The following is an 18,365-nucleotide window of genomic DNA, read 5'->3' as shown; positions in this document are numbered from 1 at the left end:
CCATGTAAGGTTGGAATATAATATTATATTAAATTTTTCCATCTTTGTCTACAGCTGCACTCCAATTCTGACAAAGGTGATGGGTCTGTCAAGTACATCCTTACTGGAGAAGGTGCTGGGACTATTTTTATCATTGATGATACCACGGGTGACATCCACTCAACAAAAAGCCTAGACAGGGAGCAGAAGACCCACTATGTACTTCATGCGCAGGCTATTGACAGACGAACAAACAAGCCCCTTGAGCCTGAGTCTGAGTTTATCATCAAAGTGCAAGACATCAATGACAATGCTCCAAAGTTCACAGATGGACCATACATTGTAACTGTGCCTGAAATGTCAGATATGGGTAAGATAACTCATTTTTATATTTTGGAAGTTAATATATTTTTGAAGATCTAAAAATATTTTGAAGACTAATATTTAAATATTTGGAGGGGTGTGAAGAAATTTGAAGAAATTCCAAACATTTTAATAATTTCCTATGGCCTAAAGTTTTCAGGAATATTTCTGCTAGCTGTTCTAGTATTTATTAAAACAGATTTCTGAAGTTGTTAGTGTAAGTAACAACTTGATCTCAAGGAAAAAACCATTCATACATGATAAAATACTTGCAATTCTTGCTTAATTGGTGTAATTTTTTTTTTCTTACCATACCAACACAATCAGTGACAGTTTGTGTCAATACTTTACAGTAGAATTTTGGAAATCTATTGCTATGTCTTTTCAACTTTCAAGTTATGATCAAATTATAATAGGACTGATAATACAAGCAATAGTTACATTAATCAATAAAATTTGCAAATACCCTTAAGCAGTTGCATCCTTTATTTTAAACTATATGATAACCATGTGAAATATTTTAAATGCCACATTAAAGCTATACAAACTCATATACAGTATGTAAGTAATTTTCCCAAGTTCTTTTCTGAATTGCCATGAAGAAATTGACCCCAGTCTCTCCTGAATACAGAGCCTACACTGTATTTGATAAGTCATGATAGAGATTTCCAATCTTCTGGTGATTTCTGAAGCCTAGCTATTTTATTTTATTTTCATCTAAAGATGAATTTCCTAAATATAATAAAAATAAAGTTCAACTATAATGAAAATCTTTTCATTACCTCTGTGAGGCCCTAAGTTTCGATTTAGAAAATATATTTTGAGTACATGTTTTATATACTTAAGTTTATATATATGGATATTGAATTAGGTTATTATAGTCACTAACAAAATCACTCTGTGCAAATGGATATATATATATATATATATTTAAATTTGGAAAATATTTACAGTTTTATTGAGATATAATTGATATGCAGCACTTATGAATTGAAGATGAACAACATGATGACTTAACTTATATCTGTTTTGAAATGATTCTGCAATGTTTTGTTAACATCCTTTGTCTCATATATGTAAGGTTTTTTAATGGGAGATTGCAATTTCTTTTGTTTTCCCAAATCCAGTCTATTTTAATTCTCCTGAGATTAGCAGATAGCTCCTTAAGCTGTGAGGGAATCAGGTTAGAAAGAGAGACTCAGTTTTCCTTCTTAAACAGAATCTCGGGGGAGAAAGCAATTGCCAAATGGACTCCCCAGAGACGAGAGTAAAATGCAGGGTCTAGTCTCGGAGAGCCAGTGGAAAGGCCTCAAAGACACTCAGACTCATCGGTCTCTTAAGAAAGTTGAAGAGAATTCCCTGGTGGTCCAGTCATTAGAACTCCACACTTTCATTACCACGAGCTTAAGTTTAGTCGCTGGTTGGTGAACTAAGATCCCACAATCTGCAAGGAATACCTCCCCCCCCCCACCCCACCCCGCACACACACACAATGCTAAGAAACTCAACACCATTATTTCTGGCAGGTGAAAGTTTGTGAAAAAACTCCAGAAGACACCTTCTTCTGGAGGCTTGTCAAGGGATTGATAGCACATTTGCCGATCATCTCCTTACAGAAGCAAAGAGCTCTGTGACTCCATCACTTGTGAGAATGTCGCTGGTAAGATACTGCCAGGGGCCACATAAGAACCCCAGGGAGTACACTGGAAACTGACCATCACTCTGAGGGGCAGAGCACCAAAGAAGAAAACAGGCACAGCAGTCATTACCAAAAAAGAATATTGAACACTAGGTAATCAGAGCATTCGTGTTTTAAGGACACTGCAGAGAGATTCCTATAACTCAAAGCCATGTTTTCTACAATAAGTAAAAAACAGAAAATCAATACGTACATTGTGGCACATAGGGTCACTGATAAGACCCAAATTGTTTTCCTGGAACTTAAGAACTTCCAAGACTGGAAAAAGGAGCTAAAAATCAGAGAACAAAAATACAAATATATGGAAATTGTGAGAAATAGATGAGACTTAGAGGATATATTAACTAGACATAGTGTGGGAATAACATATGTTCCCAGAATGCGAGAAACAGCAGATGAAGGAGAGGAACAGTAACATTTTTTTTTTTAACATTTAGGTGTAGAATATACAGAATTTACAAGTTGAATAAACTTTCTGAATTGTAGGGTTAATTGGAAAAGAATCAAACTTAGTTGGATGCTGGAAAAGTTTTCCTAAAGCCTATGAATGAAGAAAAAATTATATAGACTTCAGATTTTTAAAAGTTACTTACTAGGAAAAGATATTTTCACAGCATATTTTTCACTTGAAATACTGGAATGTGGTTAATAATTTAATACCACTGTCAGCCTTCAGAGAAAAGACTGAACACCAAATCCTTCACTCAATCAAAAACATGATATATCTGTTAGCATGAAAGAAATACATAGAAAGGAATCCAGAAAATATATCATCCTTCTACCTTTTTAAGAATTTTTTGGCTGCACCATACCGCATGGGAGATCTTAGTTCCCTGACCAGGGGTCAAACCCACATCTCCTGCACTGGAAGTGTGAAGTTTTAACCATTGAACCACCAGGGTAGTCCATATCATCCTCCAACTTTATCTAGAGAAATGCTTGGGAAAATAGTTGACATAGAAAATAGTTGAAATCAATCAAAACAGAGATCAAAAAGCCAAAGAAAATAATAAGAGGAGAAAAAAGTTATTATAAGTGCAATCTAATATATATACCTGTGTGTGAACACAGTTAAATCTAAGTGAGTACATGTGAGCATGGTGAATGATACTGGGCTTTTAGGAATCATGAAGCTTGAAGAAATCATTGCAGCAAAGGCTGAAGGACTTAGAAGCAAGCCAAAACATTTCAGCCCTCATCTAAGACTTGGAGAGAAGGGTAGGAATGGGCAATACTAATATAGCTGACCCTTGAGTGACACAGGTGTGAACTGTGCGAGTCCCCTTATAGGAACCTTCTATTCAAGGGCCAACTGTAACAAGTTACATATGGATTTTGACTGCAGGAGGGAAGTTGGTGTTTCGAATCCCCAAATTGTTCCAAGATCAACTATATTTTTAAGTTCTTTTAGAGAGACAAGCCTGGTTGAAGGAGAAAAGTTAATGCCTGAAAGTACTGGGGAAAAAGGACAAAGCAGAGGAGGCTTTCAGTCTGTCTTGTACCGTGAGTCCAGGCGTAATTTCTGGTGAAACAGTATGGCAAGCTATAGGCTGAATATTGGAAATCATATTGTGTGTGTATGTGTGTGTTTTTGAACTTATTGTGGAAATATAAACACATAAAACATCATAATAGCATCTACTGCACACTGTAATATGAACATATAGAAAGTGATATGGAGGTTAGCATAGTAAAGAATTTGTTTTACATTGTGGGCTTAAGAATAAGTGATATTTGCACTGCCTCTGATTTTAGAAATAAATACACAAAAAGAACCACAAAATAGCTAGTAATATGGTACAAAAGGGATCAGCAAACCATGACAGTGGACACAAGTCCAGCCTGCTGGTTTTGTTGTTGTTGTTGTTGTTTGTTTCTATTTTGTTGTGGTAAAAGTCACATAATATAAAACATACTATTTTAACCATGTTTAATTGTACAGTTCAGAGGCAATAAGTACATTCACGTTGTTGTTCAGCACTCCCCATCATGGATCCCTTGACTTTATTACCTTCCTAACCTGGAATGTGGGGCTTCCCAGGCGGCACAGTGGTAAAGAATGCACAGCTGGCAATGTAAGAGTCGTGAGAAACGAGGGTTCAATTCCTGAGTGGGGAAGATCCGCTGGAGGAGGAAATGGCGACCCCCTCCAGTATTCTTGCCCTGGAAACCCTATGACAGAGGAGCCTGCAGGGCTACTGCCTCGGGGATCACAAAGAGTCAGGCAAGACTGAGCACAGAGGCAAAACTGGAACTCTGTCCTCATTAGACACTAATCTCCCATTCGCCCCCCTGACTCCTGCCCCCAGCCCCTGGCATCTGCCAATGTCCTTTCTGACTCTATGAATTTGACAATTCTAGGTAGCTCGTAAAAGTGAAATCAAATAGTATGTGTGTGTACCTAATGCATATGGGAATACATTTTTTAAGGTTAACTTAATATATGTTTTCCAAACAGATTCTACCTTCTTTTTTCCCCTTGTGCTATACAGTAGGTTCTCACTGTCTGTTTTTGTAAACAAAATTTTATTAGAACAAATCTGTACCCATTCATTTAAATCTTGCCTATGATAGTCTAGGTACTGTGGTAGCAGAGCTATAGTTGCTGCCAACATATGGCTCACAGAGCCTGAAACATTTCCTGTGTTGCTTATTACAGGAAAAGTTTGCCGGTCTCTAATGTAAGAGGTTTTACAGAATGAGCTTGGAGGCAGGAGGAGCGATTAGAAGAGTGTTGTTCTCTAATACTCTTGATAGATATGACATTTGCTGCAAGGAGAGGGTGGGGTGATTTGAAAGAATAGCATTGAAACATATATATTGTCATATGTAAAACAGTCAGTGGGGATTTGCTGTTTGATGTTGGGCACCCAAAGCTGGTAGTCTTTGACAACCTACAAGAGTGAGATGCGGAGGGAAATAGGAGGGAGTTTCAAGAGGTAGCGGACATATGAATACTTGATGCTGACTAATGTTGATGTATGGCAGAAACCATCACAAAATTGTAAAGTAATTATCCTCTAATTAAAAATGAAAATTTAAAGAATATGCCATTTGACACAAACAATAGAATCATGCTTCTTCCCTTTAGGTAAATGATGTTAGTTATTTAATATTCGGCCTCTCATTCCCTACAGTTTGCTTAGGTTTACACTATGCAGAATTAAATGTTTACTACATTTACTACAATTTTTTTTCACCTAAAAATGACCATGTGATGTAATTCTAAATAGTAGGATGTTAAGTGGAGGCTAGTAGGTGGAACTTTCAGGAAAGATACAGGCTTCCTGCCAAAAAGACACACCTGGCATGGATATTTTACCCGTTGCCATTTTCCTTGTTGCCTAAAGCAGATGTGGTCTCAAGATACAGCAGCCACTTGCAACCATAAAGATGAAAGCCTATTGCTAAGTGAGATGGTTCAGAAAGATAAATGGGCCCGGAAGGATGATCCATCTCAGAACTGATGCTCCAGACCTGGTCTGTGACTCCCAAGAGCTTCCTTAAGAAAATAAATCTTGTCTTTTTATGTTATCGAGTTGGATTTCAGATGTACGCAGCTGTGTTCAGTCTGAATTGGTACTCAGACAAATTCTCGGTTTTAACATGAAGCCAGGAGCCTGGCGGGCTGCAATCCCTGGTGTCACAAAGAGTCAGACCCAGCTGAGCAACTAAGCACAGCACACAGCACAGTAACTAGAGAATTGAATCTAACACTGAATGCAAAGGAATGGCAGGAAAGATTTTAGCATCACAGAACAATGATGAGGTTAATATGATATAGTTGTATTAAGTTGCTTGATTTGGGAATGATGCATAAAATCATTCCTGTTTACCATCTCTACTGTATAATTGTGATGCAAGATGATTTTGCTGGGGCAGCACTTTTTCTTTCTGTCTGTGGTGAAGCCAATAGTTGATTTCAGATAACTAAATCTTGCTTCCTATCAACTACAGAACTGACTGACTCCATAAAGTTTTAATCAGTGGATCAAAAGAGATAGAGGTTTTGAATGTTGACTTTGAGATTTGCAGAAAATCAAAAGTTGATTACTATAAAATATCCAGTTAGGTTTGTTGAAGTCTGAGACCACATGAGGCCACAGCAGTTGTGATGAGAATCATTGAAAACAACTCCAAGGAATATTTATTGCGCACTTACTATGTATCTGACATTGCATGTCATTCGTAATAATTCCATGCTTGTATCATCTTGAGGTCAGCATTACAAATTATTCTTGTTTTACAGAGGATAAAACTAATAATATAGAATTAATTAATTTCCCCAAGATCACAGGGTTAGTAAGAAGTGCAAATGGAAGAGATGTCTAAGCTTCAGCTTTTGAGTTTCTATTTTCAATACAGTTAAAAAAAAACACAAAATCTAGATCAAGCTATTTGTGGAATAATTATAACAAGGAAAAGTGTGTTCCAGGATCCATACAGTTTACTGGGCCAGAGTTAAGGATCCCCTTCCTAATTCATTGGAATAGATTTGATATTATTATAATGTTCCTCTTGTTCAAGAGATAGTATTTTGTGATGGTTACAATCCCTGGGTTGGGAATATTCCCTGGAGAAGAAAATGGCAACCCACTCCAGTATTCTTGCCTGGGAAATCCCATGGACAGAGGAGCCTACAGTTCATGGGGTTACAGAGTCACACACGACTTAGCGACTAAATATCAGCATACCATACAAAGGAAAATTCATCCAATATTGCCTGAAAATAAAGGAATAGCTATTCATTTATACCAGAATTTAATCCCTAGAGGGTCCAATAAGGGAATGCTTTTTTAACACGAATCCCTCTCACAACCCCAAAATACATACATCAGAGATAGTATGGGGGAAGAAAAAGCTCCAGGTAGCTGAAAAACCTTAATAAACCAGACGGTGTAGACGGTGTAGACCGTGAGGTGAATGGAATAGTCCAGGGCCACTTTCTGTGTGGAAAGTATCTGTATGAACTGAGCTAAGGAGTGGAGTTCAGACTAGGCATGGTTATAGTGTTGGGTGATGTGTAACTGTGTTTTCCCCAACACTTAAGAACAATATAAATGGTAAATAAATCTGTAATTAAGGTATATAAAACTGAAACATTCAATATGCTTATAAAAATCAGTTCAGTTCAGTTCAGTCGCTCAGTCATGTCCGACTCTTTGCAACCCCTTGAATCGCATCATCCCTGTCTATCACCAACTCTCAGAGTTTACTCAAACTCATGTCCATTGAGTCGGTGATCACATCCAGCCATCTTATCCTCTGTGTCCCCTTCTCCTCCTGCCCTCAATCCCTCCTAGCATCAGAGTCTTTTCCAATGAGTCAACTCTTCGCGTGAGGTGGTCAAAGTACTGATGTTTCAGCTTCAGCATCAGTCATTCCATGAACACCCAGGACTGATCTCCTTTAGGATGGACTGGTTGGATCTCCTTGCAGTCCAAGGGACTCTCAAGAGTCTTCTCCAACATCACAGTTCAAAAGCATCAATTCTTTCGCACTCAGCTTTCTTCACAGTCCAACTCTCACATCCATACATGGCCACTGGAAAAACCATAGCCTTGACTAGATGGACCTTTGTTGGCAAATAATGTCTCTGCTTTTGAATATGCTGTCTAGGTTGGTCATAACTTTCCTTCCAAGGAGTAAGCGTCTTTTAATTTCATGGCTGCAGCCACCATCTGCAGTGATTTTGGAGCCCCCCCAAAATAAAGTCTGATACTGCTTCCACTGTTTCCCCATCTGTGTCCCATGAAGTGATGGGACCAGATGCCATGATCTAGCTTATAAAAATGTAACCACTGAAAAGTAAAACAAACAAATGTGATGAAGGATTTTTAATGTAAGATATGAATCCAATAGTCAGTAAGAAATAAGATATGAATTTAAATGAATAAACAGTTGAAAATAAAGATATCAAATAATTATGTTAACTCTAATAAGATGAAAGATAAGCTAAAATACAAACACATAGGGCAGACAAAGTACTAAGTTTCCTTACATAAGAAACTGTTTCGGGCTTCCCTGGTATCTCAGAGGGTAAAGAGTTCCCCTACAGTGTGGCAGAACTGGGTTCGATCCCTGGGTTGGGAAGATCCCCTGGAGGAGGACATGGCAACCCACTTTAGTATTCTTACTTGGAGAATCTCCATGGACAGAAGAATCTGATGGGCTGTACAGTCCATGGGGTCACACAGAGTCAGACACAAATGAGCAACTGAGTATAACAATTCATTTGTTTATTCATTCTTATGATTTCAACAATAAGAAAAATGCACTACAATCAAATGAGCATGGGGAAATTACATTAGCAGGAGATTCATAGGAAAATAAATGTTAATTGTATTAAAATATTTCAAATTTCACTAGGAATTTAAACAGCTCAAAGGAGAAAGAGATAGCAATGTTTGCCTATCCAGTATGCAAATTTGATAATTCACAAAATTATTAGTGTGCAGAACTATTAGCAGAAATGTTGATTTCCATAGTTTTTTGGAGGGTAGTTTGGCAATATCTATCAAAATTTTTAAAAGAACATAAGTTTATAATAGAAGACTCTTTTGTAGATATACTGACATGGATATCTAAAGTTGTATGTTGAAAGTTGCCCATTGTAGTATTGTTCACAGAGGTGAAAAGTAGAAAACATACTTAAAGTACAGTGAAGTTCTCAAATTATTATTCATACAGTGATACCCTAGGCAGGCTTAAAATGAATGAATTTAAACTGTGTATGCTGACATTCAAAGATCCAGAGTATTTTAGTGAGAAATTTTTCAGAAATCTGTGTGGAATAGCATCCTTTTTTTAAAAAAATGAATATGTGTTCCTGAATATGAATGCACACATAGAAATATATGGTGACCACACACATCAGTAAAAGCAATTACTTCTAAAAAAAAAAGGCTGCAGTTTTATTTGGTGTAACAGAAGTACGTCATGATTCTTCTTTGTTAAACTGATATATATGTATATGTATATATGTTATTTGTGAAATAATAATAAGAAGTGACATATGATCATAAAAAATAATAGCATTCATATTTAAAGCTATATCAATTTCCAATACTAATAATAGCTTACAAGAGTGGGATAGTTGACAACAAAATTTTCACAATAGAAGGTGCCTAATAAGATCACTGGTTTTACCATATGCACATTAATTGAGTTTTGGATCATCCAGTCCTTAAAAAAAGCTTTATTCTTTAAGTTGTCTGATTCTTCTGGAAAGGAGAGAGAGGGAAGGAACTTTGTATGCTTAGAACTGTGATATGGTCTAGTTATAAAACAGTAAAAAAATAAAAAGTACCTACATTTGAGCAGGTTGCAGATATGTAAACACATTTTCAATATGGCGTTTGATAAGCAAAAAATAGAGGAACAGTACAGTTGGACTGAGAGCCCTGCTTGCAGACAGAGAAGATATCCTCTGAATCTTATATAAAACATGGACTTTTTTTTTTTTTTTTTTGCTTAGATGAGGAGAAAAAATAAATGCATTTTGCATAAAGGACAATTCCTTTCTCTTCCCTGCAGTTATATAGCTTAGAGTTTGTGTGTGTGTGTGTCTGTGGGGTAAAGGAAGAATAAGTAGAATCATCATACAAATGACGAGTTCCCTGTAGAGCTTTGCAAAATGTGCTCTGAGAAAACAGAGGAGGCAAGAGAAAGCAGCTCCAGGGACTTCTCATGCGTGCACGTTTTTATCAGATTGTTGTTTCTTGTATATCCACAGTGCTAAGAAATGATTGTGGAGCCCTCCCAGTAATTGCTGTGTGTTGTGTTGCCTGTGAGAAAAGCATGATTTGGTTGTATATATCTTGTCAGTGAGTAATAATCAGCAGACAAAGTCTTGACATTCTGGGTATTTTAATAAAGAAAGATGCAAAATAAACTGAAGTTCTTTTGATGCATGTTCTAATATAAGGTTTTCCTTTATCTCTTGCATTTACATACACCATGTAATTTCAACTATTATCTAGGGAATCATATCCTTCCAAAACAGGGTTTTTCAGCATTGCCACTACTAACATTTTGGACTGGATAATTCTTTGTTATGGGGGACTGTCCTGTGTATTGTAGGATGTTTAGCGGCATCCCTGGTCTCTCTACTCGTTAGATTCCAACAACATCTCTCCTCTTGCTGCCTTACTGTGATGTCTTGCTAGAAGATCTCTGGAGGCCAAAATTGCTGACAGCTGAGAATCACTCTCCTAAGAAACATGCGAGATAAAATAATAAAACAATTTCAAAGTAGAAACATGAATGGGAGAAATACTTATTAAGAAATAATACTTGTCCAAGAAAATCCCATGGTGTTAAAATGCTCATGCTATAGGCTGCTGCTGCTGCTGCTAAGTTGCTTCAGTCGTGTCTGACTCTGTGCAACCCCATAGATGGCAGCCCACCAGGCTCCCTGTCCCTGCGATTCTCCAAGCAGGAACACTGGAGTGGGTTGCCATTTCCTTCTCCCTCACTCTATATACTTGTGACCAAAACCAATTCTATCTGCCGGGTAAGCAGTTTTCATGTTTAGATGTTAATTGTTATATTTGAATAGATACCTTTATGAAAATAGCAAGGAAAACCACTGTGTAAAGTATTTGTGCTTATAGAAAGAGTAACTGTGGTTGCATGAGAGTCACTGTGGCTCTCATTAAAAAAAAAAAAAAGCCTGTTTTTATAGCATTGATTTAAAAAGGACCCTTTGGGGTTATGATGGGTGTCTAGTAAGCTACTGGCTATCATTTTGCTTTCTCTTAAACTTATCTAAAAATATGGTTGCCTTCAACAAAATGAACTTATGTGGACAGAATGACATTATAATATCATAGAGGGAAAATATAACATGCGAGGACTATGATGAGGCTTGTATACATTTTATCAGTACACATTTAACATATATTTTGTTCTTTTTTCTGTGGTATGTGGTTTATTATCATTCCAGTCTTGATGATTTTACCATCTCCTATCCGTTATTCTATAGAAGCACTTCTTTAATTTGATTTTCTATAAGTTTATTAAAAGTCTAGTTGCTCAGAACTGACTCCTAAAAATATGAAATGATGAAAGTTAATATTACTGATTGGCATTGCAAATAAAAAGGAAAAAAAATCTGAGATGAAATTATTCTTGTTTTTGGAGTCAGTGTTCAGGTTCATGTGTGGCTTTGGGAAATAAAGAAAGAATGGATAAATCTTATTTGTAAATGGCATTGCCACTCTCAGATGGACTGGCATCTGTTTTAAGATATTTAGTGATATTACAATATCATATTACAATAGCATATATTATTATCACAAAATTAGTAAGGGTCTTTTTTTTTTAAATTGTGTGTATTGGTAAATCTTTTTTTAAAAAAAAACACATACATTTGTCTCTTTTTTATGTAAGTATACCCACATTTCTGCAATTCTGGTTTTAATTTTGCCTGGAATCAGATTTTAGTACAAAGTTTAAAGCATTAATTTTGTTGCATTGTAATCACCTTAAATTTAAAGAATCCTTTGTATATAGAAATTGTTTCAAAAAAAATCATACCAGATCACAATCTTGGAAATAAATTTTACATCTTTGTTTTTCACAGAAATGTATCTATAAGGAAATAAATAGATTTCTACCTATTCTTTTCTGTATGCCAATGAAATATACAATAATAAACCTTACTTGAAAACAATTTTAAAATTGTAACACATTTTAGGAATAATTGTTTTCAGTTCATTGGAGGGAGAACAAAATATTTTATAAAATTATGAATATGACATTTATAAACTCTAATTCAGTGGAGTACTAAAACTTAATTTGGCATATAGGGAGAGGATATGAAATTTTACCACATGACCCTTATATTCTGTAAGGTCCCTTCGTAGATCTAGTAAAACATCTCTAATCATTTTCATGTTTTTTTGTTCCCTTCCAATCTCTAAACCCCAGACCTATTTCCTTTTGCAGCTGTGTTCTTTGTTGCAAAGCAACAAGAAGAGACACCAGCTGTGCTTATTTTATTGTGCTGCTTGTTGGGGAACTGATTTAGTTCTGCCTAAACATCTTGGGAGCTTCACCTGGATATCTTCCAGGATTATAGTAGCCATTTTAAAATTATTACCCTGGGGCATAACTTCAGGATAAGATAATTTCAGTAAAGTGAAGCTGACTTTACAATTCCACATGGTAGATCAGAGTGAATATGAACAGTTACATAGGACAAGTGATCAATCATATATTGGAGAAAAATTTCCTTCTTAACTTCCTTCTCATATCTTTTCCTCTCTATCAGTTAGCTTTTCTTTTGTAACAAACCACACCAGAATTTATGGCTCAGAATATCATTCATTTTATATTATAAAGATAAATTAAGAAAATCATTCCATTTAAAATAACATCAAAAAGAATAAAATATTTAGGAGTAAATATACTAGAGGAGGTCAAAGATCTGTACAATGAAAATTATAAGATATTGAAGAAAGAAATTGAAGGAGACCAAATAAATAGAAAAGTATTCCATTTTCATAGATTGTAAGAGTTTTGTTAAAATGTCCTTACTTCCTAAAGTAATCTACAGATTTAACAAAATCCCTATGAAAACCTCAATATTGTTTTCCATAGAAATAGAACAAACAATCCTAAAATTTGTATGGATCCTCAAGAGGCTCCAAATAACCAAAGCAATCATGAGAAAGAATAAATGTAGAGGCATCACACTCCTGAATTCAAACCATATTATAAAGCTGTAGTGATCAAAACAGTACAGCATCAGCAGAAAAACAGCATCAGCAGAAAAACATCCATAGATCAATGAAACAGAATAAAGAGCTCAGAAGTACCCATTCATATGTGGTTGGTGAATTGTTGACAAAAGAACTAAGAATATATAGTGAGGCAAAGTATATGTATGTATGTATGTTAGTCACTCAGTCGTGTCCAACTCTTTGTGACCCCATGGACTATAACCCACCAGGCTCCTCTGTCCATGGGATTCTCCAGGCAAGAATACTGGAGTGGGTTTGCCATTCCCTTCTGGGGTCAGGAAAACTGGATAGCGATATGCAAGACTGAATCCCTGTCTTACATCAAACACACACACACAAAAAAACTCAAAATGAATTAAAGACAAGTTGAATGTGAGACACAACCAAAAACTCCTAGAAGAACACATAGTGGGTAAACTTGATATTAATCTTAGTAATGGGCTTTTTCAATTTGATACTAAAAGCACAAATAAACAAGTGAGGCTTTAAAAGGTTTCTGCAGAGCAATGGAAACCATCAACATAAAGAAAAGGCAACCTGTGTAGTGGGGGGAAATACTTCATATTTATTCTTAGGGTAGCATTTCAGGAGAGTGAGAGCAGAAGCTTCAGATGTTTTTGAAGACAAGGCTCAGAACTTCCACTACTCTACTTTTGCTGTATTCTATTACTGTAAATCACTTGAAACAATGTTTTATGAATATTTATTGAATAATTACATGTCAGTCTTTTCTACCTACACTTATGTCTGGAGAAAAAAGTTTATAAAAATAAACCACCCTAATGTTTAGAACATCATTGTTCTGATATCTGGTTAAAAAAAAGTTGTATTACTTTATAGAGCAATTATTCATTTATTTTCCTATAAATAATTGCACTTGTGTTTCAAGAAAGACCCTAAAACCAATTTATTTTCTCACTTTTATCCAATGATTGATATGATCTACCAGATTGCATTTTATGCTGCTTCTGATTCCTTTGTTTCTTCATTTTCTTTTTATGAACATAGACTTGACTTGGAATTCCCCCAAAAAACTGCTCAGTTCATTATAGAAAGTACTTCACTGGAATAGATAAATTATTTGACCATAAGCTGGACACAGTTTATAAAAATTAATGCTGCATATTATGTTTTTAAAAATATATCTCCAAATGATTTTCAGATGTATGCACCTTGGTGTAGGAAATGCAAATACAAAGTAAACCAGTTTGGGCAGTTCTAGATTCAACTTACATTCAAGTAATTGTAAAAAATGTAATGGGTGAAATTTTCATGATGGATAAAGGAACATTCTTGTGTATAAATTAGTCTTGGAACTAAATACTCTCTTCATGGAGATAATGCTTTTTAAAAATGCAGCTTACATTCTTACTATAACTGAACTTAGAGCATCCTGGGCTTATTGTTTTATTACTTGCTACCTTATATTATGAGCTTCCCAGGTGACTCAATGGTAAATCATCCACTGCCAGTGTAGGAGACACAGGGGATGTGGGTTCAATCCTTGGACTGGAAAGATCCCTCAAAGAAGGAAATGGCAACCCAGGCCAGTGTTCTTGCCTGGAAAATTCCGTGGACAGAGGAACCTGGCAGAATACAGACCACGTGTTCTCAAAGAGTCAGACATGACTTAGCAACTGAGCACACATGTACGTGCTTTATATTACACATTAATTTGATCTTGTATTTTACTGATTTGTAGACATCTCACTGTTTTATTATTTTATTTCTGTGTCATATGCACCTAACGAACTATCACAAACATGGTAGCTAATAGGCATTTAAAATCTATATGGAATAAAGACAAATTATAATGTTTTATAGAGGTGAAGAGCTATTATTCCATGTGATGTTTTCTCTGTATTTTTATCACATAAACATATTTATGAATTTCCTTGTTAAAATTATTGTTAACATTTGGAAACATTTACTAACATTTTATAAAATGTATCATATTTATGGCCACTTTATTGTTTTTCTCCCTTTCCTTTCTTCATTCTTTCCTTCCTGGAGAAATTCACCAAAACAAAAAACTCATGTTAGACACTGGCCACTACTCAACTACCACTTCTACTATGAATTAGTCTATTCTATTGCCCCTATATTTTAATAAAAGTTCATAAATGGAAATTACTATGGAATATTATAAAATAAAAATATTTTAAGTGTGAAATTATAATATTAGGACATATAATGCTGAAATTTCATTCTAAAAACTCATGTGCAGTACATTTAACCTAACCTTTAATTTAATTTGATTTCTAATTTTATTTTGAAACTCAACTTTCTTTTCTGAGACACTTTGGGGTGGTTTTGCCATTTTCAAGGTGTTGGGTATAGAGTGAAAGAATAGTAATCAGCTGTAGAGTAAAGGCATAGTGACTAGGAGTTGGGTGAATGGTCATTGTTCAGGTATACCGAGAAGGTTCAGCATGAGCTATGGAGAACATGCCCAGCAAAGAGGTCCAGAATAAAATACCCAGTGCCCAGAAGGCAGGTATACAGTGATCATACAGCGATCAAGGCTAGAGAAGTCATACTGACCACATAGGTTTCTGCTCTTGTCTACCAGGGATCTTTGTTCCCACTGGTTTTCAGGCCACAGTCCATGATGGTCATAGTTGCCTGTTCTTGGTCTTAATTGCAAGTCCTTTTGTGATCCACTGACTTTCTCTCAGATAAATTTCATTTCCTATCTTAGTAAATGGCAAATATTTTCTTGCTCTCATAACCTGGTATGGAGAGAACTCTGTGATCAGTCTAGACCTTTTATGGTTTCATAAGCTAAATGGCCTACCTCTTTATGTTTAAATATTTTGCACTCTTTATTATGTTGAGGTATGTTCTCTTTACATGTACTTTGTTCAGGTTTTTTAAAGATGAGGTAATGGTGAATTTGTTAAATGCCATTTTGCATCTGCTTTATTTAATTTTTATTCTCCAGAGTGTTAATGTGATTTATCACATTAACTGATTTGCAAATATTGACCTATTTTTGTGTTCCTGGAATAAATCCCACTTGATCATAATATATGACCTTTTTAATGTATTGTTGGATTTGATTTGCTTATTCTGTTGAGGATTTTTGCATCTATGTTTATCAGTGATATTGATATTGGTCTATATTTGTGTGTATGTTTGTGTTATAGGTTTTCTCTCTGGTTTTGGTGTCAAGGTGATGTTGACCTAGTACAATGAGTTCAGAAACAGTCCTTCGTCTTCAATTTTTTGGATAGTTTGGGAATGATAGACATTAATTTTTCTTTACATGTTTGGTAGAATTTGCCTGTGAAACTATCTGGTCCTGGACTTTTATTATTATTATTAATTCAATTTTGTTACTAGCGTTTGACTTGTTTGTATTTTGTATTTTTCTTGATTCAGTCTTGGAAGATTGCATATTTGTAGGAATTTATCTTCAAAGTTGTTCAATTTGTTGGTTTATAACTTATAATATTCTCTTATGATACTATCTTCTCTTATGATATTTCTATCCCTGTGGTATTGGTTGTAATGTCTCCTTTTCCAATTCTGGTTTTATTTATTTGGGTGTTTTCTTTTGATTCTTTTCTTTGATGAGTCTGGCTAAATGTTTATCAATTTTCTTTATCTTTTCAAAGAATCAGGTCTTAGTTTCACTGATACTTTCTATTGTTTTTTGAGTCTATGTTTCATTTATTTCTTCTCTGATCTGAATGTTTTCTTCCTTCTACTAACTTTGGACTTTATTTTTCTTCATTTTCTAGTTCCTGTAGTGTAAGGTTATGTGGTTTATTTGAGATTTTTCTTGTTTCCTGAGATATATCTTTATTGCTACAAACTTCCCTCTTTGACTTGCTTTTGCTGGGTCTGCTAGACTTTAGAACATTGTTTTTCCATTTTAATTTGCCTGACTGTTTGTGAGACCCAGTCATGACTTCTGTAGGCATGATCACCACTGCCACGAGGGTGGTGATGCAGGAAGCTGGCCCCACCATGACTGGCTGCGAGGCCTCACAGCAATTTCTGGTGTGCTAGGCTGGACTCCACAGTGTGAGCTGTTTTGGAAAGTCTTTGGCAGAGCTGGAGACACACACTTGATGGGGTAGAGTGAGAAGTACTTTGGAGGGGTGATGGTGTCAGTCCACAGAGGAACACATGGGCAGGGTCCATGATGTTAACTAGTTTAGTGGAGGGTAACAGAAAGGGTGCCCACCAATGCTGGGCCAGCTAGATGAAAGGAGAGGTAAAAAAAAAAAAATGATGCCCACCAGCATTTCTGTCCCTGGAGAAAGTTCCACCTCCTCCATACCTTCTCAGTACCTGTCCTAAAATTAGTCAATGAATCTCCTCCTCACATGACCCAGGAACATTTTAAGCTGCTGCCTCTGCACAGGGACTTTGGGTGAGTTTGTATGTAAGCTCTTCAATAGTGATGTCTGTTTCCTGTGGCTCTCCCAGATGTAAGCCCCACTGTTTTTCAAATCCAGACATTATGAAAGCCTATCTTCCCCATGAACATCTCCCAGACTGGGAGCACACTGTGGGGGCTCATCCCTCAGGAAAGCTTATGAAGTCGTGATATTCCTCTCACTAGTGGACTGCCACACTCGGGTGTAAATTTGACCAGATTGCATCTCTATCCCTCCTATGGTCTCCATGTGGAGTTTTCTTAAGTCCTTAATTGTAGAAAATCTGTTCTGCTAGTCTTCAGTGAAAGTGAAAGTCGCTCAGTCCTGTCCAACTCTTTGCAACCCCATGGAGAATTCCAGGCCAGAATACTGGAGTGGGTAGCCTTTCCCTTCTCCAGGGGATCTTCCCAACCCAGGGATTGAACTGCTCTCTCCTGCTTGGAAGGCAGATTCTTTACCACTGAGCCACCTGGGAAGACAGTTGTTCTATATGTAACTGTAATTTTAGTTTGTCTTTTGGAGAAGGTGAGCTCAGGATTTTTATCCTCTGCTATCTTGATCTGGACTCTGGTAGAAATCTGCTATTAAATTTTAGCAAACTGATCCTAATCTGACTTTGCTATTGAGCTTTTTCATGGAAGAAAATTAGTATTGAATTTTTGGTAGTGCACTGAACAATAGTTGGCAAAGGAACCATATAAACTATGATTCCATTTACTTGAGGCCATCACAATGGAATGTTTCCCCATTCTCACTGATGTGTTCATTAGTGTAAGTCTGACTAAATGGTCTCATTAAATCTTTCACTGCTGTTTCACATAGCACCATGGAATATTGCAAAATCTGTGCTCCTTCTATAGAAGTTTATCACAGCATGAAATGCATACATGACCAGGGAAAGGCAAACACAAATATAAGAATATATACTTTTTGTTTTACCCAATTGTTTGTGGAAAGTTGTTATCAGAAACAAAAAGAAACTCAACTGGAAGAATCTAAATGCATATCAGAAACACTATGGAATATCATATGAATATGAAAATTATATTTACCTAGCTGGCATGGAAATGTCCATGACATGTTCTGTTATTACAGAAAAAGTTGTATAAAGTTCTGTTTATATGTACACAACTATAAGATAGACCTTTGAATGAGTGAAGACAGTTATGAAAAGACATGTAAGAC

At 35.9% G+C, this 18,365-nt stretch overlaps 1 protein-coding gene across 3 annotated transcripts in view; it reads left to right on the top strand.

Annotated features, from left to right (window-relative positions):
* CDH18 (cadherin 18) overlaps positions 1–18,365 on the top strand; it is a 602,757-nt gene that overhangs the window by 302,476 nt on the left and 281,916 nt on the right. For all 3 annotated transcript variants that reach the window (XM_040262487.1, XM_040262489.1, XM_040262488.1), the window contains exon 3: positions 55–349. In XM_040262487.1, coding sequence (XP_040118421.1) covers positions 55–349 — 295 coding nt within the window. The remainder of the gene's footprint in view (positions 1–54; positions 350–18,365) is intronic.

The sequence above is a fragment of the Oryx dammah genome, unplaced genomic scaffold (assembly GCF_014754425.2).
Source record: "Oryx dammah isolate SB20612 unplaced genomic scaffold, SCBI_Odam_1.1 HiC_scaffold_20, whole genome shotgun sequence".
Classification (NCBI taxonomy): domain Eukaryota; kingdom Metazoa; phylum Chordata; class Mammalia; order Artiodactyla; family Bovidae; genus Oryx; species Oryx dammah.
The sequence above is the reverse complement of the archived record's forward strand: the minus strand, read 5'-3'. Positions and strand labels throughout refer to the sequence as shown.